The sequence below is a fragment of the Heterodontus francisci genome, chromosome 23 (assembly GCF_036365525.1).
Source record: "Heterodontus francisci isolate sHetFra1 chromosome 23, sHetFra1.hap1, whole genome shotgun sequence".
Classification (NCBI taxonomy): Eukaryota; Metazoa; Chordata; class Chondrichthyes; order Heterodontiformes; family Heterodontidae; genus Heterodontus; species Heterodontus francisci.
The window spans coordinates 50,526,276-50,551,332 of NC_090393.1; the positions used below are offsets into that span (position 1 = coordinate 50,526,276).

The following is a 25,057-nucleotide window of genomic DNA, read 5'->3' on the forward strand; positions in this document are numbered from 1 at the left end:
TTACCTGTTTGAATCGCACACGATTTCAGTGGAGTGAGATTCTCCATTAATGTGTCATGACTGAGATGCCACGTGTAAAGGTTCCATATAAATTTAATTACAACCATTATACACGGTAAGTTCATACACGTTGACGAACGCGCAGGCAAACAGGCTGCCAATTTCCCTTTACATTAAAACAAAGATTCTGCAATTATTTTAAGATAAAGGCGATTCCCATGATTAAAAAAATCCTAACCGTGACATATATGCGAACATAAGAGCAGTTAAGGGACGTTGTCGCCCGGAGTTTGTTATGGGAGGGATTGGAGTTGGGGTAATATTAATAAAGGAGAGTGACCACTACTTATGCTGCATTAAAACATTGCTATCTCTAAAAATCTGCCACTTCTGTGTGTCTGTACTTAACTCAAATATTCAGCTCCTAGGAGTTGCAAACAAATCGATCGAGAAAACCGCTAAAAGCCTAAAGTCTAATTCTAGCCGGGGGAGGGGAGGGGAGGAGGAGGAATGGGGCTTTCATTCCACTGACCAAAACAGGCGATACCACCCCTTCCTCTCTACATCTGCAAGTAGCAATGGACCACCCACATCACAACATTTCGATGAGCCTTACTGACACCAATAAAAGAAATGCCTTTAAGATAGGTCTGATTTATTAATAAAAAAACTTCCACAACCCCTTACACACATAGAGAAGCGCAATCTTTCAAATGGGAGATCTGTAAATGTGACTGTTGTTATCTGATGGATACAGATGCCATTGTACCTGGGTTTTGCCCATTTCCTGCTAAAATTATTATTTTTTTGAAGAGAAACCTATATCCAGCCCTGGCACCACACGTGGAATTCTTATACATTTAAAAAAAAAAGTAGCAAAAGATTGTTTTTGTAACTTTCACCGCGCGCTCTTCTCATTGTTACATCACCAGGTTGGGCGGTTGCCCCGGGAGACGGGGTCCGAACCCACCAGTCAGTGGCCGCCGCTCCGCTCCAGGGAGAGAGAGGGGGGAAAAGGGGGCGGGGCGACGCGCGGGACGGAGCAGGTGGCCCCGCCCCCTTTCGGTGGGCAGGAGGCGGGGCCTAGCCAGAAGGGGCGGGGCCTAGCGGGAGGGGGGAGGGGGTTCAGGCCGGGTCATGAGGAGCCGCTCGGCCGGGCTGCCCCTTCCCTCCCTCCCACCAGTGACGATCCCTTGCTCCCCCCTGTGCATCCCCACCTCTGCAAAGCGGGCCCTTCTTGCCTGGCTGGGACTGGAAGGTAATGGAGGCGGACGCAAACCAAGCCAACTCGGTGCTCAGTGCAGACTCTCAGCACGATCCCTGGTACAGGAGCTCAAATCCAATTCATTTATTCAGTTTTTTAAAAAAAATCACATTTATTTCTTAATATTCAAACTAATTTATTTGATAACATCTTCAGATTTTAAACTATAGTGTTGACTTTCTAAAAGGTGCTTTGGGTTAACGGCCCAACTTACTTTTTTTTCTTTATATGTGTGTGTGAGGTGCCAACATGGCCGAATCCCATGTCTGAGTTGTGTCTTTGTCTCTTTTTTCCCTCTCTCTCTTCATATTTTTTTTAGCAAAATGTTCGTCGGGGGACTGAGCTGGCAGACCACTCAAGGTAAGGAAGGTCCTGATACACCTCCCAACTTTTTTTTTGACTTCTGCTAAAATTCAATCCAAATACTTCTGTGTGTTTTTTTTGTTGGTGTGTATACACATCGTTGTGATTGCATTTTGAAACCATGTAGCTTTTAGTATAAGCAGAAATCACACTCTCCCTTTGACAGACGTGTGTTATGTATGTCAGTCTGTTGTAGCAGTGCTTTATCTGGGGTTCCAGTTCATTGTTTATACATAGATTTTTATTTTTAATTATAAATTGTAATAGTTCCTTTTTTTTTTAAAGTGTTCTCGCAGCGACTGATTTCCCTTTATGTTTTTCTCCTCTCTGCTTTAACAGAAGGTCTTAAGGAATATTTCTGTAAATTTGGAGACGTGAAGGAGTGCATGGTGATGCGGGATCCTGTTACAAAACGATCAAGGTAAGCGAATGACTCGCCTTACTTGCCACTTGGAAACACTGTTTCTTCGCAAACTTCGCTTCAAAGGGAAGGGATGTATTATTTACATGATTTATTAAAAAAAATCTCCATCTGACTTCCCCTGGTACATTCTTCATTGGATTGTTAGACGATGTTTCTTTTCCTGATCCTTACTTAGCACACGCGTGTGTTACAGAAACCTGAAAATTGTGAATCGTTCCCTTTTTCTTTTGATTTTTCAGAGGATTCGGGTTTGTCACTTTTGTTGACCAAACGGGCGTAGATAAAGTTCTAGCGCAACCGAGGCATGAACTAGATTCTAAAACGGTAGGTGATTTGTCTCTTTTCTTTAAAAAAAAAATGAAATTCAAGGGATTTAGTAGTTGTGTAAGTATGAGTGATGTAAAATAGCCCAGATTGCTTGCTCACAGCAGAGGTGGCCACAGACACAGGGCTGGTCTCTCAGATTCCAGCTCTTCCCCCCCCCCCCCCCCCCCCCACTTCTTTTTGGTGTTGCAAAGACAGAGACACCGAGCCCCACGTCATGTGTTTGCTTTACAATCCACGCATGTTTGTCCGAAGTTTCCCACACTGAGAGATCCAGCTGGTTAAATAGTACAGTGTAAAAACCCAGAAAGGGAGAGAGTGAAACTTGGGATTGGGGAGGGGAGGGGGTGGTATTAGAGAGAAAGAAAGAGTGCCTGAGTGTTCCCACGGCGATCATTGGCATGGCAACAGGGCTGCTGGGGAGGAGGAGGGGGGGGGGGGGGAAATCTTAAATAGGTCAGCATTCATTCATCAGGCCAGTACTTAGTGACATTAACAAGATGACCGACTTTCTTGGACTGGGAGGAGAATGGAAACCTGTTTTCTTTTCAAAAGACCAGTTTATTAGGAATCTGTAGTGTTATCATTGCTCCAGCACAGGGATTTATTTCATTTTTATTGTGTTGTACAGTTTATCAGGATGCAGGGCAAGGTCTGTGTGTAACAGGAATGATTAAACTGGGACTGGAGATTGTCTCCTGGCAGCAGATCAGTGCGGAATGCCCAATAGAGCGGATTTGGAGTGTTTTTTGTGGTTTAGTTTCTGTCTTTTCCCCAGGTCACATCCCCCACCCCCTTTCTTTCACACCATGTTTTGCACTCTTATTCACTAATCTACTTAGTGACGGTCTTGCTTCTAAATCGGCTCAAGCACCAGCTCAATGGTTCGCTGCTTTTTTAGTTTATTGAAGATGACCAGTAGAGGTGATTGGGGTGGTGTTTGTGAGATGGGGATATTGTATATTGTATCCCTTTATCATCTGTGATTTTTCTGAGTGTTATAGGTATAGTGGAATACTCATACTACTTTATTCTGTTAATAAAGACCAGAAAAATTCATTGACCTTCCAGGAGGGACCTTTGTGCACAGTGGTGCGGAGCTGCCTGTATAAATGTGCTGTAGTCTAGTAGTGTCAAACTGGCATGTGTAATAAATAGATTGTGGCATCATGCATCACAGAAGGAGGCCATTCGGGCCATCGAGCCTGTGCCACTCTTTGAAAGAGCTAATCACTAAGTTCCACTCCCTGTTCTTTCCCTTTATGCCCAGCAATATTTTCCTTTTCAAGTATATATCCAATTCTCCTTTTGGGAGTTACTGTTGAATCTGCTTCCCTTGCCCTTTCAGGCAGTGCATTTCAGATCATCCATAACTCACTGTTTCGAGAAAGAAACTGCCACTCGCTCTCACCTGGCCTGCGAAGGCAATGACTTGAGCTGAGCTTTGATTTCGCAGGTGCCAGCCATCTTCAGGTTCTCTGCCCAAATGGCAAGTGTGAGCTGGATCATTGAATGGCGACATGCTTTATTACCAGGTGAAACATCACAATAATATAATCCTGCCCTCGTGCACTTTCCACCTGGGCTTCCTGGAGAGTCATTAGGAGCTCGGGACTTACTGCTATCCTCTCTTTCCAGCCTGGGGACTTGGAGGTTAATTGTGTACGATCATTTTACTGGGCTTGGTCAACCAGGCTAACTCAGCACTGACATTTTTGATTGATACATTAATAAGCCACATTTTACTGAGCGGTCCCATTTGATGCAGAGCAATCAACATGAATGGCAGTCACTAGTTTGCCTGAAGATGAAGACTTGTATTTAGTCAGGAAAAGTTCAATTGGTATGGGCTTGTGGTGTGTTAATGGGTTGTGCCAGAGGGTGGTTAGTGAACCTTGGTAGTACTGATAAGAGACCTGTGACAAGGTATTGTGCCCAACCTTAAGCTTGGAGCTAGTGTGAGAGCCTGGAGAATGAAGAAAGGAAAGAAATCTGTAAAGTTTGTTTTCAGTTTTCTCCTTAATTAACTCCTTGCTGGGATATGAACATAGGAAATAGGAGCTGGAGTAGGCCATTCGGCCCCTTGAGCATGCTCTGCCATTCAATTAGATCATGGCTGATCTTCCTCAATGCAATTTTCTTGCATTATCCCGATATCTCTCGATATCTTTATCTAGAAATCTGTTGATCTCTGTCTTGAACATACTCACCGACTGAGCCTCCACAGCCCTCTGGGGTAGAGAATTCCACAGATTCACCACCCTCTGAATGAAGAAATTCCTCCTCATCTCAGTGGCCCACCTCTTATTCTGAGACTGCTCCCTAGTTCTAGACCCCCCCCCCCTTTCTCCCCCAGTCAGGGGAAACATCCTTCCTGTGTCAACCTTGTCAAGCCCTGTAAGAATTTTATATGCTTCAATGAGATCACTGCCCATTATTCTAAACTCTAGAGAATATAGCTTCAGTCTCCTCACTCGCACATCATTGGACAGTCCCATCATCTAGAAATTAGTCTGGTGAACCTTCATTGCACTCCCTCTATGGCAGGTATATCCTTCCTTATGTAAGGAGACCAAGACTGTACACAGTACTCCCAGGTGTGGTCTCACCAAGACTCTATGCAGTTGCAGCAAGACTTCTTTACTCCTGTACTCAAATCCTCTTGCAATAAAGGCCACCCTACCATTTGCCTTCCTAATTGCCTGCTGCACTTGCATGTTAGCTTTCAGTGACTGATGAACAAGGACACCCAGGTAACTTTGTACATCTACACTTTCTAATCTCTTACTAAAGAAATACTCTGCACATCTATTCCTCTTACCAAAATGGATAACCTCACCTTTTTCCACATTATATTCCACATTATATTCCACATTGTTCCTCCAGCACGAGGTGCCTTCTGGCACTTTCTTCAAATGGGGAATATTTATGTGTATGATCTGAAGGTGCTTGCAAGTGGGCCAGTTGACGATGGGGGAATTTTTATTCATTCTTGGAGTGTTGCTAGTAAGGCAAGCATTTATTGCCCTGAGAAAATGGTGGTGAGCTGCTGCCGTGAACTGCTGCGGTCCGTGTGGTGTAGGTATACCTACGGTGCTGTTGGATAGGGAGGTTTGATCCAGCAACAATGAAGGAGTGGTGATATAGGTAAAGTTGGGATGGTGTGTGACTTGGTGGGGAACTTGGAAGTGATGGTGGTCCTGTGTGCCTACTGCCATTCTCCTCCTAGGTGGTAGAGGTTGTGGGTATGAGAGGTGCTATCAAAGAAGCCTTGGTGAGTTGATTGTGCACGCTGCAAACATAGTGTGCTGGTGCTTGAGGAAGTAGATGTTTAAGCTAGAGGCTGGGCTGCCAATGAAATGGGCTGCTTTGTCCTGGATGGTAATGTTGCAGCTGCACACATCCAGGCAAGTGAGACATTTCCATTACATTCCTGACTTGTACCTTGGTGGTTGAGAGACAGTGAGTCACACTGCAGAATACTCAGCCTCAGGCCTGCTAGTAGCCATATTATTTATGTGGCTGGTCCAGTTGAGATTCTAGTTAATAAAGGAAGACAGACTTGCATTTATATAGCGCTTTTCACGACCATTGGATGTCTCCAAGCACAGCCAATGAAGTACTTTCGAAGTGTAATCACTGGAGAAAGGAAATGCAGGAGCCAATTTGCCCACAGCAATGTGTTAATGAGAAAATAATGTGTTCTTTTGTGATGTTGATTTGAGGGATAAATATTGGCCAGGCCACCAGGGATAACTCCCCTGCTCCTCTTCGAAGTAGGGTCATAGGATTTTTGCGTCCACTCGAGTAGGCAGATGGGGTCTCGGTTTAATGTCACATCTGCAAGACGGCACCTCCGATAGTGAAGCACTGCCTCAAGCCCTGGAGTGGGGTTCGAACCCGGAACCTTGACTCTCACGGGCGAGAGTGCTAAGACGTGAGCCATGGCTGACTCTCTAGACACCTAAATAGTTTTGGTGGGGGATTGGACGATGGTAGTACTATTGAATGGTTAGATTCTCTTGGAGATGGTTATTGTCTGGCACCTTTGTGATGTGAATGCTACTTGCTGTTTATATAGCCCAAGCCTGGATTGTGTCCAGGTACATGGACTGCTTCATTATTTGAGGAGTTGCAAATGGCACTGAACACTGCAATCGTGAGCAAAGAGCCCACTTCTGTCCATTATGGAGGAAGATTTAGGATGAAACAGCTGCTGATACTTGGAACTAAGACAAATCTGAGAAACTCCTCCAACAAAGTCTTGGAACTGAGATTGTTGGCCTCCAGCAACCACACACCATCGTCCATTTGTGCCAGGTATCACTCCAGCCACTGGAAATTTTTCACCATGATTCCCATTGATCATTTCTCCTAGGGCTTCTTGGTGTAACACTTGGTCAGATGTTAATTTGATGTCAAGGGCAGTCACTCTCACTTCACCTCTGGAGTTCAACTCCTGTCCATATTTGGACCAAGGCTGGAATGAGGTCTGGAGCTGAGTGGTCCTGGCAGAACCCTAACTGAGCATTCATGAGCAGGTTCTTGGTAAGTAAGTATTGCTTGATAGCACTGTTGATGACTTTGCGGATTGAGAAGAAGGTGGCAATTGGCTGGGCTGGATTTGTCCAGCCTTTAGTGGACAGGACATTTTCCAGATTGGGTAGATGCCATGGACGTCACTGTACTGGAACAGCTTGGCTAGAGCCATGGCTAAATCTTCGGCATTATATTTGGGATCTATAGCCTTTGCTGTGTCCAGTGCGCTCAGCCATTTATTGATGGAATGGATGGAATTGGCTGAAGGCTAACAGCTGTGTGACGGGAAATGTCAGGAGGAGGCCGAGAAGGATTATCCCTCGGTACTTCTGGATAAAGATGGTTGCAAATGCTTTAGTCGTGTTTTCTGCACTCATGTGCTGGGCTCTGGCATCATTCAGGATGGCGATGAGGAGGCACCATTAGTAGATGAATTGATCACCACCATTTGTGACTGGATGTAGAGGGTTGTAGAGCTTTGTTGGTTGTAGGATTGCTTCTATACCATACTGATTCCACTGTTCCTGTTTAGCATGCATATATGGTCTTGTGCTGTAACATCACCAGGTTGGCACCTCATTTTCAGGTACATTTGCTGCTGCTCCTGGCATGGGCTCCACTCTTTGTTGCAAATCCTGGCTTGATGGTAGAGTGAGGGATATGCTGAGCGAAGAGGTTGCAGATTGTGGAGGCATGCAATTCTGATGTTGCTGATGGTCCACAACCCCTCACAGGTGCTCAGTTTTAAATTGCTGGATGTCTTAATCTATCCCATTTAGCAAGGCGGTAGTGCCACACAGCACAATGGAGGGTATCCTCAGCGTGAAGACAGGACGGTCTCCCCAAGGACTGGGTGGTGCTCACTTTTAGAAGTGCTGTCCTGGACAGATGGATGTGGGGCAGGTAGATTAGTGAGGATAAGATCAAATAGTTTTTCCCCTTGTGTAGGTTCCCTAACCTCTGCCAGCTGTGTCCTTCAGGGCTCAGCCAGCTCAGTCAGTGGTGGTACCCCCTGAGGAATTGTTAGTGATGGATATTGAAGTCTCTCACCCAATACATGCTGTGCCTTTGCTACTCTGTGTTTCCTCCAAGCGGTGTTTGACTGGGAAGAATGTGGATTTATCAGCTTAGGTAGGTGGGAATCTGCAGGAGGTTTCCATGTCCTTGAGACTTCTAGTGCATGGAGTCAATGTTGAGGATGCCCAAGGCCACTTCCACCTGACTATAAACCACTGTGCCCCCACCCAATTCGGTGTTCACTTAGCCATGCACTTCCAGCAGGGGAACCCCGATCGACTTTCCACTCCCTATCATTTGTAACACACCACTAACTCAGCACAGACTGGAGGGACAGCCTTCCACACCTCCGGATATATGTGTAAAATGCTGTCCAAGGGAAAAATAATGCAGCACCTTGGTTGAAGTCGCAGTGTGTGTTATATTTCACTGTGTCAGGATCATCTGTGTGTTGCATCTGGATACATTTTCATGTGACTTACTTAATAGAGCATCAATAAATTGCATTGTGACTGACCCAAACCTGAGGCCACAAATATGGCATGATGTGCATCAATATGTCGATGTGAGCCTTTATTTGCTTGATCACGAAATGGACTGGAATAATCTGTGGAATTGTTTTGAAAATCTTCATACAATTAATGTGTTTTAAACATAGATTTATTTTTGTATTCTTATCTGTGAACTGGTGGATATTTAAAATGTTTAATATTTTTTAAAAAATGAATGTTCATTGATTCACTCTGTCTGGTATCAGAGCTAGTTTAATGAATAGGCTGTCCAGTGACTGGGTTTGGGTGAGGAGGGAGGAGCCTTTGGCTGCTCTGCACTTACACTCTGTCCAATCCTGATTGGTTCATGTAAGAAATGGAGGCTGCACTGCAAACCTTTTCTTCTACTTAATATCTTGATTATTAGTATTTAGAACCTTCAGAGACCTGTTTGTAGTCCACTGTGCATGGCAGTCCAGTTTGGGAATTAAAATTATGTACGCAGGTTGAGTCTTCCTTGAGCCTTGCAGACATGTAAGGTCCTGGGTTCGATGCAAGTTCTGTGCTGAGTTCACAGAGCTTGGTTTGGGGAAAGCAGTGTGGATGCTGCAATCAGCTGCAGCATTCCTGGGTTTGGGGGAAAGCAGTCGGTTTCTGATTGCTCTATAGCATCCCCTACTGGGCACTGGGTGAGAACAGGATTAGGCAGGGTTGTGACATCCTGCAGATTGCTGAGGCTCGTACATGAATAATGGCCACACGGGTGAGGTAATATCCATGGAACCGTCCTTCACTAAAAGACTCAAAGCCTTCCAGATAACGAGGAAAGGAAACTTGGGGGTGGGGGGCCAGGTGTTTGGGATGGAGGGGGAGAATTTGGAGCGGAGCGGGGTGGGGGGGGGGGGGGGGTGCTCCCACTAATTGTACTTTAAAACCAATTTTTATATGTTTTGTGTAAGAAATGTAGATGCAATATGGATTTCCATTGATGGTTAAAATAGAAAATTGGTAAATTCCATCTAACTCAGATTTTGCCCTTTTAATAGCATCTAATCTCCTTTCTGTTTGACCTACAAAAGCTATTTTTACATAAATACCAGTCTATTGAACAATTCTTTTCAACACACCCAGATCTTTGTTTCATACAATTGTGTTTAAAGACAATTCTAAGTTTGTTGTTTCACTAGCACAGTTCAGGATTCCAGGAGAAATCTATCTAGTTATCCAACAATTGATTCTTTGAGAATTTGTGAGCCCAAGTGCCAGACTTTTGTTGCTCCACAAACTACCGGGCATGGCACCAGCTCAATGCTTGAACAGTGCCCAGTCCTGGCAACTGCTACTTCCTAGTTTTTAAAGTGAAATGGCTTCTTAAAGTTCCAGAGACCATGGCTCTTAGTCTAATTCTTTGTGCCTATGGTAACACAACGAAAGCTGATAAACAGTTTCTTCATCCAAAAAAAAAGGGAAATCCTATTCTAAATACCAGGAGTCCAAAACTTGTTTCTTTTAACAAGCTGAGCTTAACAGTAATCAGCTAGACCTCCACCTAAGTTTGAGATAACTGAGTTTTTTTTTTAGCTGATGAGGGATTCTGGGCATAAAGGCCTTTTTATTAGTTTAAAAACTACGCGTCTGTTACTGAATGTCTTGTGAACTGGTGGAGCTTCAGAACTTTCTGAAAGCAGGCAGGGTTTTTTTCTGCAACTGCCATTTCATTTCATAAACTCTGACCATGCATAGTGGGCCTTAGAATGGTCAAGATTGACTTGTGGGGCATCATGAAGTATGAAAACTCAATATTTGGAAAAATCTCCTGCTTTTATTCCACCTCCAGCATTCTCTCACTTCGCCTTGCAAACAGATTAACTTGGCCAAGTGGCTTCACCTCGTGTGCAAGCCTAGGCAGTAAGTGTTAGCCTATCCCTATCCTGTTTTCACTTTATGTCCACGCATGTGCAGTGGTTATCAGATATTGAACAGCAGCTGAAACACTGGCTGACTTTTCATCTACCAAACTCTAGGGGTATTATCATAACATTAGAGACAGGCCGTTCAGGAATGAAATTAGGAAGCACTTGTTTGCACACAGGGTAGTGCAAATCTGGAACTCTGTCACCTCCTCCCACCATAATCCTCCCTAATTTAAAAAAAAAAAGGCTGTGAGTCAGTTGGCGTTTCAAGACTGAGATTGATAGAATGTTGTTGGGTAAAGGTATCAATGGATATGGAGAAAGGGTGGGTAAATGGAGCTGAAGTACCGATCAGCCATGATCTAATTCAGGGTCGCTACCTTGTTTGCTTCTGAGGCACTTCTCCCATGTTATAAAAATCCGACAGACCCCCTGAAATACAACACTAGCTTTTTTCTTTGAAAGAGTCATAATGGCATGGAAGACCACCATTCGGCCCATTGAATCCATGCCAGCTCTCTCCCAAGCAATACAATCAGTCCCATTCCCTGGCACTATCCCCATAGCCCTGTAAATTTATTTTCCTCAAATGCTCATCCAATTTCCTTTTGAAATCATTCATCTCTGCTTCCATCACCCTCTGTATAAAAATTAGTTGTACAATTAAACCTGCATAATTTTTATTTTATTTCCATAATGTGACTAGAAGATTGATTGTATAATCTCCAGTGCAGTGCTAAAGGAGTGCTGCATTGAGAGAGCTTGGAAATTAGAGGTAAGAAGTGAATGACAAGCTTCCATGTCCTGCCAACACTGTAGGATATCTTTGAAAAAAAAAAGCCGTCCTTTAATATGCTCCATTGGGCACACTGGTGTTATAGAATTAGGAATGTTTCTCTTTACTGATACTCAGTTTGATGGATTTTACTGCACTGCTGATTAACGTAAGGTAGCAGGCAATTCAGGAAACTATCTTGAGATAATGCATCAGTGTTGGGACATTCAACAAGTTCTTTCACGAGTGTGACAGAATCCTACAGTGCTTGTGGCAGTTATATTTTTGAGCAGAACTACTCCAAATATATAAAGTTAAGTCTGATTTAAAATCATCGATATTAAATATCATGTATTAACTCCACCTCCTTTAATTGATAACTGGAAATTTGATGTAACCTTATTTCACCATTGTCAAGTCAGACAAACTAACACAGGATGCGACCTGAAGCAGGCCCTAAACCCCAGAATTACTGGCACCCACTGGAGTGAGGAGGTATAGAGAAGAAGCTTTCCTTTGGTCACTCTCTTGTTACTGCTCATTATTGGTTATACACTGCTGTTCATTGCTGTATGAATTGAGGAAATCTGCGAACTTTTTGATGCTGCTGGTGATGACCTGCTGGGTCAGTGCTGGAGTATCTCTCACTGTCCCGGATCTCCATGCCCTGCCATGTCGGAAGCACAACGGCATCCCCCGACCCGACACTGCCTGTAATCACTGCGCAGGTTGGCTACGTGCGAAGTGCCGAATAAACCGAACAACCAGATTGGCCACATCTAACCTATAAGTGCGAGTTAGGCAAAGATTATTGGTCAGGAATGCGGCGGATTGAGATGAAACTAGAGTTTCTATTGGTTATTTTTGGTGGACCCCTTGAAACTATTTTGCCAGGGAGCCATGGGCCCCTGTTTGAAAACCCCTGATCTGATTGAATAGTGCAACAAGCTCGAGGGGCTGAATGGCTTACTCTTGTTTCTGAGACCAGCTGTAGTGTCCCATTTGCTGGCACAATTAAGACCAGCTAACTCGACACAAAGTTGGAGTTGAAACCGGGATCCTTTTGGTCTGTATAAACCAGCTATAGAAAATAAAAGTGAGGCAGGTTTATGTTCTAGTTGCAATTGATAAAGCTGAAAGTGGATGTTCCTCAAGTTTCCATCAAACACTGACCTTTTAAGCACAAGCCTTTGTCAGGAATTTCTTGCTTCTAAGTCAGAAATTCCTGACGGGAGACTCTAGGAATGCAGGAACCAGGCCGCATGTGGAGGCGTCTGTGATTTTTGACAGGGGGCAGGTCAGGCTTGGTGTCTTCACACTGAATGTCCTAGTGAGGTGGGAACATAAGATGCTGTTTTCCATGAACTGATGGATATCAAAAGTGTTTGGCAGGATATTTTTGAATTAAATGTTCATTGAGTCACTCTGTCTGGTACCAGGACAAGTTTAATAAACAGGCTGTCCAGCAACCATTACATCCTGCTGCTGGGAGTACGCTGGTTGTGAATTTAGGTTTTTTTGAAAATGGGAATGTCTTATGGAAAAGAAAATTGAAATAATCCCTTTTGTTGCAATATAAATATTTCCACTGTAACCCTTTCTGTCTTGATGAAGCAGACTCTTGTTGGGGAAAGGTAAAATTCTGTAGATGCCCCTCAACTAACTGGGCAAATGCCAAGGATTGAATTTGGGGCACCTCTGATTAATATAGGTCAGGATTACAGCAGATAGGCCACTTTCCCACTGAGCTTTTTAAAAATGCTAGTGGATTTCCTGTATTATTGCTCAGGATGAATCGGAGTGCAGTATCTGTATAGCAGCACAGGGTCCCATGCTGATCCATACAACGCACAGTGTATTAGCAAGGCCACTTATTTGTATTGACTGAATAAATCAAACTGCAAATTTCCTTTATCTAGCTCAGAATCTCTGATATTAATTATTTTCCTTTTTGCCTGGTTGTCTTGGGACCGACTCCCTGTGATTGGGGATTCACTTTGCTTTGAGTTAGCTACTCTTGGGAGGTAAAATGATGACCCATTGACAGTACTTTGTGTCCTCCACCCTTCTCTGCTTCCCCACAGCAACATGTCTGCGATTGAGAAGTCATTTGGTGCAGGAGATGGCTTCTTGGGATGGTCCTATGCACCGGGCATTGGCATTGACCCTCACCAAAAAGCTAGCAAATGACATTACAGCTTGCATTTGTATAGTGCCTTAATCTAGTAAAGTATCCCAAGGTGCTTCATGGGAGCTTAATCAGACAAAAAAATGACACCAAGCCAAAGAGAAAAAATAAGACAGGTGACTAAATCTTAGAATCGTAGAAGGACGATATTTGGCCCTTCATGTCCGTGCTGGCTCTGTGCAAGAGCAACTCAGCTAGTCCCACTCTCCTTTTCCTTGTAGCTCTGCAAATGTTTTCTCTTCAGGTAATTTATCCAATAACCTTTTGAAAGCCATGATTCAATCTGTCTCCACCACACTCTAAGGCAGTGCATTCCATCTCCTAAGCACTTGCTGTGTAAAAATCTTAGGAGTAGATTTTAAGGAGGATTTTAAAGTAGGAAAGGGGAGAGGTTTAGGAAGGGAATTTCAGAGCTCGGGGCTAAGACAGCTGAATGCTTGGATAAAGGGAGCTGGGGGGGGGATTGCGGTGGGTGGGTGTGTGGGTGATGTTGGGTTGTCAGAGGCCAAAGTTAGCAGTGGCTATAGGGTTATGATATCTCTACTCTGTGTAACTGGATGGGAAAGCTTTGCTACAGGGTGCAGTGATGTGGCTGTGAGTGTAATGTTTGCGGACGTGCGAATGAGAATGAGGCGCTCCCACATGCCTGTACTTTGCAACAGAGTGCTAGTTGAAGAATGGATATCAGTTGGGACACATCCAGCTTGGAGTGCTCGCTTTTCAGATGGATCAATGTGTCAAATTTCGTGAAGGGCTATTCCATTTCTCTGGCTGAGATAGTTTTGGGACTCTGCATGGATTGAGGGAAGTGGTGGGTGGACAATGGTTTGTGCTGGTCATTGCTCTTACGTTTCATTCTTTGTCTCATCCAACCAATTCCAGCTGTCTTGTGCATTCATCAGCATTCATTCGCAGTAGCTGCAGTGGGAGTCTCTATACCTATTGAACTAGATGGAGTGTGTGTATTTAAGAGAGAGCAAAGGAGGGCCACGAACTTCAAAGTATTGAATAATTTTGCCACAGGGAGTAGTTTAGGCAGAGACTATTTCATTTATTAAGGGAAAAGTGTGTAAATATTAGAAGCAGAGAAAGATACAGGGTTATGGGGAAGCCTGTGGGTCATTGGGATTAGCTTTGGATTATTCTGCCAAAGAACTGCCACAGACATGATGGGCCAAATGGCCTCCTGGGTTGTAAGGTTCTGTGGTTCTATGTCACAATTCCAGAGTAACTGCTCTACACAGCTCAAGAAAGTCCCAGGTAGGAACCCTACTCTGCGTAAGCTGATCTCAGTCAGGGAAGTGATTTGCAGAGCTTGGGGTCGGGTTGGGGGTTGTTACATTTAGCCTCCGAGCCCCTGGTCTGGAGAGAGAATCAGCCAAGATTCCCGCAGCTGATTGCTATCCAGTGATTCTGACCAGAAAGTGGATGTGGGGGAGGACAGTGATTGTAGCCACCAACACCACCACCCCCCCCCCTCCCACCCACCCAACTCCTCCGACCCGATAATAACGTCTCCATTCACACTGTTGACGCTTGCATGTGAAGAACTGGAGGGTGCCCTGAATCTGTGAAATCGCCTTTTGGCGATTGGGAAGAAGAGAAAATCAGCTTCTCTGTAATTTACATTTCAGAGGACTGCACATTAAGCTGACGTCAGGTTACATTAGCCAGGAATTAGTTTGAAATAGCTTTTTCATAGAGTTATGATTCCATCTATTTTGCTGACAGAGAAGAACTGCTATTTCTCTGGGCATCCACTTGTTTTGCATAGTGATTCTTACAGCAACTTTAATCTCACAACTGAAAGTTTAATTTTCTGTTATGTTTTCTTCCCATGCAGATTGATCCTAAAGTGGCTTTTCCACGTAGAGCACAGCCAAAGGTAAGAGCCTTGTGAGCACCCGCTTGGTTTAGAGACTATAACAAAGCGATTTTGAGTGATGCTCGGGTTTCCACATGTCTCGGTCTTCCCAAGCTCCCAAAGGGTTGTGTTGACACAACAGCTGCAAGGCACGAGGCGGGTGCAACATGGTTGCCAGTGTGTATCTCTGATCCCCTCATCTTGCCCCTTACACCTCCCCCACTGTTTTCCTCCTCTTCCCAAAGGTACTGACTGTCCTGGGATACAATCCCATCGTCACCTTCAAGTGGCATTCTTTGCAGGTGAGCCTGCAGAGTGAGTAACGGGCTGCATCGCACCCATTGTCTGTGGTGTTTGCCCCGCCACCACCAAACTCCAGCCCTGGGGCATTGGCCTACATGCTTGATGGCCTCAACTACCAAGGTGGAACCCATGGTCTTCTTTTTCTGACCAGTCCACTGCTTTCATCAAGGGCACCACTGAAGTAGCAGTGACCCAAGGAGACCTGCAGTAAAAAAAACAGAAAATGCTGGAATTGCTCAGCAGATCAGGCAACATCTGTGGAGAGAGAAACAAAGTTAACGTTTCAGTTCAATGACCTTTCACCAGAAGCTGAGCTGTATCCAGTCAGTCGGAGAAAAGAACAAAACTAGAATCCCGTGTGACTACTTCTTTCTCCTAGTTGGATGTTTAGCCAAACCTGGGCCGCAGTGTGATTTGACACGCTGTTGTTTTCCCAGTGCAGAAACAGGTTAATAACTTCCTCTGTAATAAGATAACAGAAGGTGTGGTCACTAAGATTGGGCTCCATGCCAAAGGCAAAGAATCGATGCAGATTACCAGGTCAGTAACACGATGATTACTTGGGCCAGTGTGATGTCGATAAGCCTGAGTGAAGTTTCTATTCCTGGTCTATTGATGGCTGCTTGGTTTGAAGACTACTGTTTGACTTGTTCAGTTTGCTCCGGGGGTGAATGAACTTCACTGTGAGGCACTATGCACTTCTGACCAGGACACCTGGTGGCTCGACGGTATACATTACAATATTAAATAGTATGTCTGCTTTCCTGTTTACTCGACAGACACCTTGATTTTGATGCTTGATCATGCACAACATAAATCATGCTTTGCTTTCTGAACTTTAAAAAAAAATCAGCATCAAGATCATCATATTTTAAGTTATAGCCTAAAAGGTACACGATGTGAGTTTCTGCTTCAGGTTGCTGTTCAGCAAGCCCTGGTGGAAGGTTCATGTGGACAGATGCTAGGTGGGTGCAGGATCGTCCTCGGCTGTGATTCCTCTGTGACAAAATAACTCCTAAGCACTGCAGCCGGGGTTTCCACCAATGCGTTTGACAACCCCATGGACAGGAAAGGTCATGGGTTGGTGATTTTCTGGTCTCGAGTGTCTGGACTCTGCAGCAAGAGTTCCACTTGAATAAGATGCAGAAAGTCTGCCAGCGCTTGTGAAAGTGTTCCTCAGCATTAGTGCAAATAGATTATACATGTTCTATCCTCTTGCCCTACTTCAATGAAACAGAACATTGCAATTCTATTTAAGCTGTCAAAAAACCAGCAGTTACTGCCATTCCCCAGTAACTCTTCTGACTTCCCTGGCCTGAGTTTGGTAAATGTTCATTAAATTTGTGTAATCACATAATGGAGGGGTGTGATGTCGATCAAGAAACTCTGGAGTCTCGGCACAGCCATTGATCCTGGTGGGTCTGCTGGTGCCCAGGGAAGTTGTGGCAGGAGTCTGGAGGCAACCCATGAAGCATTAATGGGACAACAATATTACCGAAAAAAGTTTTTATTTTAAAGGATGATCAATATTTTAAATAATCTGCTGGGTCAAGCTATAGAGGCAAGATCATGATGGTGTAAAATGGGTGATCGCAAGCTGGCAGCTTGTTTTGCATTACAGTTTGATTTCCAGTGGACTAGACAAAATGCAGATGAATGATGGGCAGCAAACGCTATTGAGTGGGGAATGGATGAGCTTCGATTGAATTGGCTTTTTCTCACCATTGACGTTCTTTGTACATTTTTAATTTGTGAAACTTGCTGGTTATCTGAGGTCATGGAAACTTGACGTTGGTTTTAAAAGGCCCTCTGGCATTGTGGGCTGGCACTGTGTGGTATTTCATTGTAAGACTGTTTGCCACTGCTTGCATTTAGACCTGGTTGGCTTGGAGAGGGCCCTGTGTGATTAAATTTTCTCATTTTGTTTCCAGCCGAATTACATTTGAGTTTGTTTGCTCTGCTGCTCTGTAGGGACACTCTCTCTGCTTTAATGTGCTGTTGGTTAATTGCTGATAAGAGTTTTAGGAAGCCACTTACAAGTTCCTTGCGACATGTCATCCATATTAAAGCGGTGGCTTAGCTGCCAGAGCTGCGTTGCTGAATGCCAAGAGCTTGCTACTTGGTTTTCGTGCTGCACATGTGGCAACAAAGGGGTATTTTCAGTATGTTACAGTTTTTAATCCAGGAGGAAGTCTCTGTAAGGATCAGGCCCCTCAGTTCCACAGAAAGACCAATGGCATGGGACACACTTGTAGCAGGAAGTGCGCCTACCATAATGCTGCACTTCTAAACTTCAAAAACTATCGGGACCACGATGATAAATGGAGGCCAATTGGCCCATCATGTCTGTGCCAGCTCTTTGTAAGAGCTATCCAATTAGTCTCACTCCCCTACTCTTTCCCATAGCCCTGCAAATGTTTCTTTTCAAGTATTTATCCAATTCCCTTTTGAAAGTTACTATTGAATCTGCTTCCTCCGCCCTTTCAGACTGTGTGCATTCCAGATCATCAGTGTGCCAGATCAGTGGCACAATGGTGGCAATAGCATGCCTGATCTCTGCACTTGTGTCTTGAGCCACAGTTGTTTTTTTGCAGTTTCTCATTAATCGGTAATAACACTTATTAAAGATTTTGTCGTAATAACTGCTGCTTGGTAACATCTAATAGAAAGCCCTGCAGTAATACTGCATGCTTGTCCATTGAGTAGCCATGCTATACAGACCAAGCTCTACAGACCAAGAAGGTGCCAGATTAGATGCCCAGTTTCCAACTCTGGCCTCTTGTGTATCCCCACTTTCCATCGGCCCACCATTGGTAGCTGTGCCTTCAGCTGCCGAGGTCCTAAGCTCTGGACTTCCCTCCTAAACCTCTCTGCCTCTCTTTCCTCCTTTTAAGACACTCCTTAAAGCTCTTTGGCCAAGCTTTTTGTCACCTGTCCTAATATCTTTCTAGCTCAGTGCCCAATTTTGTTTTGATCATGTTACCTGTGAAACTCGTTGGGATGTTTTATCATGTTAAAGAGGTCATGTAAATGTAGTTGTGCTGATGTCAGTGGGGGCATGGTAGCGTTGCTGCTACAGTTGCCCACTGCATCCCTGGGTTAGAATTAGAATTAGAATATTACAGCGCAGTACAGGCCCTTCGGCCTTCGATGTTGCGCCGATCATCTGACCTACACTATTCCATTTACATCCATATGTCTATCCAATGACCACTTAAATGCCCTTAAAGTTGGCGAGTCTACTACTGTTGCAGGCAGGGCGTTCCACGCCCCTACTACTCTCTGCGTAAAGAAACTACCTCTGACATCTGTCCTATATCTTTCACCCCTCAACTTAAAGCTATGTCCCCTCGTGTTTGCCATCCTCATTCGAGGAAAAAGACTCTCACTATCCACCCTATCTAACCCTCTGATTATCTTATATGTCTCTATTAAGTCACCTCTCCTCCTCCTCCTCTCTAACGAAAACAACCCCAAGTCCCTCAGCCTTTCCTCGTAAGACCTTCCTTCCATACCAGGCAACATCCTAGTAAATCTTCTATGCACCCTTTCCAAAGCTTCCACATCCTTCCTATAATGCGGTGACCAGAACTGCACGCAATACTCAAGGTGCGGCCTCACCAGAGTTTTGTACAGCTGCATCATGACCTCGTGGCTCCGAAACTCGATCCCCCTACTAATAAAAGCTAACACACCATATGCCTTCTTAACAGCCCTATTAACCTGGGTAGCAACTTTCAGGGATTTATGTACCTGGATACCAAGATCTCTCTGCTCATCTACACTACCAAGAATCTTCCCATTAGCCCAGTACTCTGCAGTGCTGTTACTCCTTCCAAAGTGAATCACCTCACACTTCTCCGCATTAAACTCCATTTGCCATCTCTCAGCCCAGCTCTGCAGCCTATCTATGTCCCTCTGTACCCTACAACACCCTTCGACACTATCCACAACTCCACCGACCTTCGTGTCATCCGCAAATTTACTAACCCACCCTTCTACACCCTCATCCAGGTCGTTTATAAAAATGACAAACAGCAGTGGCCCCAAAACAGAACCTTGCGGTACACTGCTAGTAACTAAACTCCAGGATGAACATTTGCCATCAACCACCACCCTCTGTCTTCTTTCAGCTAGCCAATTTCTGATCCAAAGCTCTAAATCACCTTCAACCCCATACTTCCGTATTTTCTGCAATAGCCTACCGTGGGGAACCTTATCAAACGCCTTACTGAAATCCATATACACCACATCCACGGCTTTACCCTCATCCACCTGTTTGGTCACCTTCTCGAAAAACTCAATAAGGTTTGTGAGCCACGACCTACCTTTCACAAAACCGTGCTGACTATCGCAAATGAACTTATTCTTTTCAAGATGATTATAAATCCTGTCTCTTATAACCTTTTCCAACATTTTACCCACAACCGAAGTAAGGCTCACAGGTCTATAATTACCAGGGCTGTCGAAAGTGAGCTTGGGTTCTCTGTAGATTGCAGCCCAGCAATCCCTGCTGGAAATATGCATGTATGGGTGTTGGGATGAGGACAGGATAGAGCTCTGTGCTGGTGTCACCTGTGGTTGAATAATGAGCCAACGCTAAGTTCTGGAGTGAGTGATCAGGTAGAATGATGACTGAATCATGGTGTCAGTGGATGTCTCAAGCTCTGTTTATCTACCTAATCTTGGGCATAGAGTGGAGCAGAGGTGTGCTCTTGAAAGAAAGTGAAAGGACTTGTATTTATTCACCTTTCACATCATCAACATCCCAAAGTGCTTTATGATCAATGAATTACTTTTGTAATATAGTCTGAGATAGGAACAGGAGTAGGCCATTCGGCCTCTCAAGCCTGCTCCACCATTCAATAAGGTTATGGCTGAACTTTTACATCAACTCCACTTTCCTGCCCTATCCTATATCCCTTGATTCTTGTAGAGTCCAAAAATCTATCAATCTCCGTCTTGAATATACTCAACCACTGAGCATCCATAGCCCTCTGCGATAGAGAATTCCAAAGATTCACAACCCTCAGTGAAGAAATTTCTCCTTTATATAGGCAAACACACTAGCCAATTTGTGCACAGCTAGGAATCCCAGTGAGATGTGGTGTTAGTTGAAGGATAAATGTTGGCCAAGCCATGCTTGCTGGTCTTTGAAATAGTGCCTTGGGATCTTTCTCACACAGCTCCCTCAGTACCACACTAACGTGTCAGACTAGATTGTGCTCAGGTCTCTGGAATTTGGGCATGAACCCTTGGCCTACTGGCTAAAGCTGAGAGTGGCCAATGTTTTTGGGAATTGAGAGAAGAAAATTGATGAGAAAAGAGGAGTGGGTGGGCGGGAGATTCCCTCCCCCTCAGCAGCTCCAGGGGTAAATGCACCAGCCAGTTCTCGTACTGATCATTGCTGGTAGGGAAGGTCTCTGTGCCTGGAGTAACACAATGTTGTGCTTTGCATTAAGTGACCACATTGAGGTCAATGTGCAGATCTTGTGCTGTTGAGTTCTGAAATTCCATGGGAATTCTCCTGGCCTCCTGCCTTATTATAGGCAGGAGACTGGCAGGGCGTCCAATGGGCTGTCATAAGATGGTAAAAATGGCCATTTGCTTTGTTCCCCTTGGACTGCCACAGGCCTCCCACTGAACTTACGCCAGGAGACCTGGATAAACCTTGTGGAATGTTTACTTTGAATTATTTTCCACCATTAAGCAGAGGACGCTTGAGTCCCATTGCACAGCGATGGTGGCATGACATAAGGGCCTTTAAATTTAACCGTGGCCTATAGCTATATGGCATTGTGATTCAGGTACTGTAGCAGTGGCAACCAGTGGTCGTCACAGGCTGCGGCTCTGCTGCCCATGTGTTGTGTTTAGAACTGGTGACGGACTTGCTATTGGACGCCACGGCCCAGCCCGTTTCTGCCCTCAGTCACCATTGGACACCCACTACTTGTGGTAGCAAGTTCCACATTCTAACTGTGCTCAGAGTGAAGGAGTTTCTGCTGAATTACTTATTGGATTTATTTGTGACCAACTATATATGACCCACAGTTTTGGTCTCCCGGCAAGTGGAAACGTCTTCTAACTACCAGTCTGTTCAATTTTCCCTAATGTTTATAACCTCTCAGTTTTGGTGTCTTCCTTGTAAATTTTTATTGCACCTTCTCCAATGCTTCTATGTTGTATTTTTTTCACTCACTCAGTTTAGTTTAGTGCCTGGCCTTACTCCCCTAACCTCTCCCATCCTACGGTGCTCTAAGATTGGAGAGCTTATTGTATAGCGATTCAACCCGATTTGGATTCAAAGCAGGTTTTGACATTGTTTGGAACACTGAATTAAAACTGAGCTCAAGGAGGTGGATTCATCACATTGAGTGAGTTGCCTGACAATATTAGTGAATAGTACATCACATCTCCTAGTAGGCTGATTTCCAGCCCCACTCCAAAACAAAACAACTTGCATTTGTCATTTTTATGGAGATTGTCACAAAGCAGATTGTCCTGGGGTTAACCATACATAGTATGGAAGGAGAGGGGTGTCTGTCAAATTATTGAACAAGAGAGGGGATCGAAAGAAAAAAGAACTTGCATTTATATAAAACCTTTGCACATTTGAAGTGCGGTCACTGTTGAAATACAGGGAGGTGTGGCGGCCAGTTTGCGTACACCAAGGTCTTTCACAACAGTGTCGTAATGACCAGATCATCTGTTTGTCATGTTCATTGACTGGTAAATGTTGGTCAGGACACTGGGGAGAACTCCCCTGCACTTATCTTAGAATCATAGAATGGTTACAACACAGAAGGAGACCATTTGGCCTGTCGTGTTCGTGCTAGCTCACTGCAAGAGCAACTTGGCTAGACCCACTCCTCCACTTTTTCCCCATAGCTCTGCAATTTTTTTCCCTTCAGATAATCCAATTCCTTTTTGAAAGCCACTTCTTTGAAATAGTGCCACAAGATCTTTTGCATCCACCTGAGTGGGCAGATGGTAAAGCCTGGCTCGGGTTTAAAATCAAAACCTGACCCGGGCCAGAGTCCTTGAATTTTTTTAAATGCCCAACCTGACCCGAAAATAACAAACATATTATTGAAACAGAAAAAAATTGTAGATTAAAATGTAAACAATCCGAAACAAAACAGTACAGTCCACCTGACCCGACCCGAGCCCGAATGCAGATCCGACCCAACCTGAACCCGACACATAGTCAGGTTTGGTCGGGTTCAGGTCGGGTAGCCAGTTTTTAGCAGATGGGCCCTTGGTTTAATGTCTCTTCCGAAAGATGGCACCTCTGATAGTGCAGCACTCCCTCAGCACAATACTTGTGTTTATTTAGTTCCTTTTAATTTACTAAAGGTCCCAACGTGCTGCACAAGAGCGTTATCAAACAGAATTTGACACTGAGCCAAAAAAGGAGATATTAGGACGGGTGTCCAAAAGCTTGGTCAAAGGGGTAGGTTTTAAGGAACATCTTAAAGAAGGAGAGTTTGGAGAGGTTCAGGGAGAGAATTCAAAAGCTTCAGGTCCAGTCAGCTGAAGGCATGACCACCAGTGCTGGAGTGATTAAAATCGGGGATGTGCAACAGGCCAGAATTGGAGTACTGCACAGGAGTGTCAGTTTAGATTTTGTGTTCAAGTCTCTGATGTTTTTCTTATAAATTTCGTGCCATGAAAAGCAAATTTAAAGTGATGTTTTAAGTGCTTAAAATAAAACTTCTTTTGTGCCAATGTATCATACTCTTGAATACCCACCTCAGCCTCTGTTTGCCAATGTAACCAGCTATTCAGTTTAACTTGGCTCCTCTTTGTGCCAAAACACATTGTATACCTGTGAACTTTTCTGCAATAAATTGATGGGGGCCTCAACTGTCAATCGAACTAAGGGTGACCTGGATGTGCTAATCACTTGGCTGAGTCCAGCATCTGTACAGAACACTTGTAAAAGGCCCTCCAAATTCTTGATGGCTCAATTGTTAATAGTCCCTGGCCTGCTCCTGTGGGTCAGTTTCAGTTCCAACGCTGGGTCTTTTCACTTTACACTGACTTAGTTCTGATTCATTCCTGCTGCTTCCCATCCTGCTCTGGATTCTGCTCCCATCAGACTTAGTGACCTCTGCTTGCTGCCTGTGGCTGCTGACTCTGCTCTGATTTGCTCTACTCCCCTCCACTTCTCCTTTAGAATTGCTTTTGCTAGTCTGGGTTAGACAAGCTCCTCAAGCTCCTGCTGTAGCTCCTGATGTTGTGCCTGCTCATTGCTGCCTCCCTACAGCTATTCTTTGGACCAATTCCCTCATTTGCATTGATCCCTTGGATGTATCCTTCACTTGCCCATGGCTCCATTGACTGCACTGCTCTTGGTCAACAGATTTCACTCCTCTTCTGGTGCTCACTGCACAACGCTTGTGGCCATTACGCATTTCCACTAGACCCTAGGATCAACTCTGGGCTCATGGTTGACTCTCAGCTCCTTCTCAGCCTTCTAATTCCACAGGACAACCTCCACTTGCGCGTGCCCACTGAAATGTTGCCCTTGGAATGGCTCCAGGAGCTGGTCCCTGTCCACAACTGGTGCACTGGTTTGTGGGGGCTCCAAGCTGAGTCAAGGGTGTCTACAAGTTGACTTCATCGTACCAAAGGGTATGAGACTTTCATTTTGGACTCTCATATTTTCCCTGTGCAATGTTATAACTGGGGTATGGCTCTTTTAATCTCTGCCATGCCTCTGTAACCCGAATTCCCTTTGTATCCACTTGCATGTGTCATAGAGTCACAGAGTCGTACAGCACAGAAAAAGGCCTTTCGGCCCATTGTGTCTGTGCCGGTCATCAAGCACCTAGTCCCATTTTCCAGCCTTGTATGCTATGGCGTTTCAAGTGCACATCTAAATACTACTTAAATGTTGTGAGGGTTCCTGCCTCTACCACCCCTTCAGGCAGAGTATTCCAGATTCCAACCACCCTCTGGGTGAAAATTTTTTTCCTCAAATCTCCTTTAAACCTCCCGCTCCTTACCTTAAATCTATGCCCCCTAGTTATTGTCCCCTCCGCTAAGGGAAAGCTGAAATGCTCCAGCCCAGGCAATATCCTGGCGAATCTCCTCTGCACCCTCTCCAGTGCATTCACATCCTTCCTATTGTGTGGTGCCCAGAACTGTACACAGTACTCCAGCTGTGGCCTAACTAGCGTTTCATACAGCGATTTTGGTGGCACTCCAGATCCAAACCCTTCACTTCCATTTCCCTTGAGGTTCTTCTCTCCAGTCTCACCTCCTTCCTGTTACCCAGCCATTGCCACCTTTCACATCTCTTCTCTGGTGCTTTGACCACCACCCCTGCCCTCCCCCGCCTGGACCCAATCCCTACCCAACCCATCGCTACTCGCTACTTCTCTGCCTTTCTACACTCGCGCTCTCTCTCTCTCTCTCATTTTGACACTTACATATTTATTTGCCAGAATCAAATAAAAGATTTAATTTCTGGTATGTACACAGGCACCAAGTCCACAAATTTCTTGGTTTTACAACAGCATAGAACAGTAACCAGAAAGGTCCTGTCAGACTGTATGAGGATCTCGATCTCCTTGGAAACCTCATT

At 44.7% G+C, this 25,057-nt stretch overlaps 1 protein-coding gene across 2 annotated transcripts in view; it reads left to right on the plus strand.

Annotated features, from left to right (window-relative positions):
• Positions 1-1,088: 1,088 nt before the first annotated feature.
• The window catches only part of LOC137382803 (RNA-binding protein Musashi homolog 1-like), a 169,339-nt gene continuing 145,370 nt past the window's right edge, over positions 1,089-25,057 (plus strand). The window contains exons 1-5 of one of the 2 annotated variants that reach the window (XM_068055231.1): positions 1,089-1,323; positions 1,584-1,624; positions 1,967-2,048; positions 2,291-2,375; positions 15,142-15,183. In XM_068055231.1, coding sequence (XP_067911332.1) covers positions 1,262-1,323; positions 1,584-1,624; positions 1,967-2,048; positions 2,291-2,375; positions 15,142-15,183 — 312 coding nt within the window. In that variant the 5' untranslated portion in view covers positions 1,089-1,261. The remainder of the gene's footprint in view (positions 1,324-1,583; positions 1,625-1,966; positions 2,049-2,290; positions 2,376-15,141; positions 15,184-25,057) is intronic. The other variant, XM_068055232.1, reaches the window with a different exon arrangement.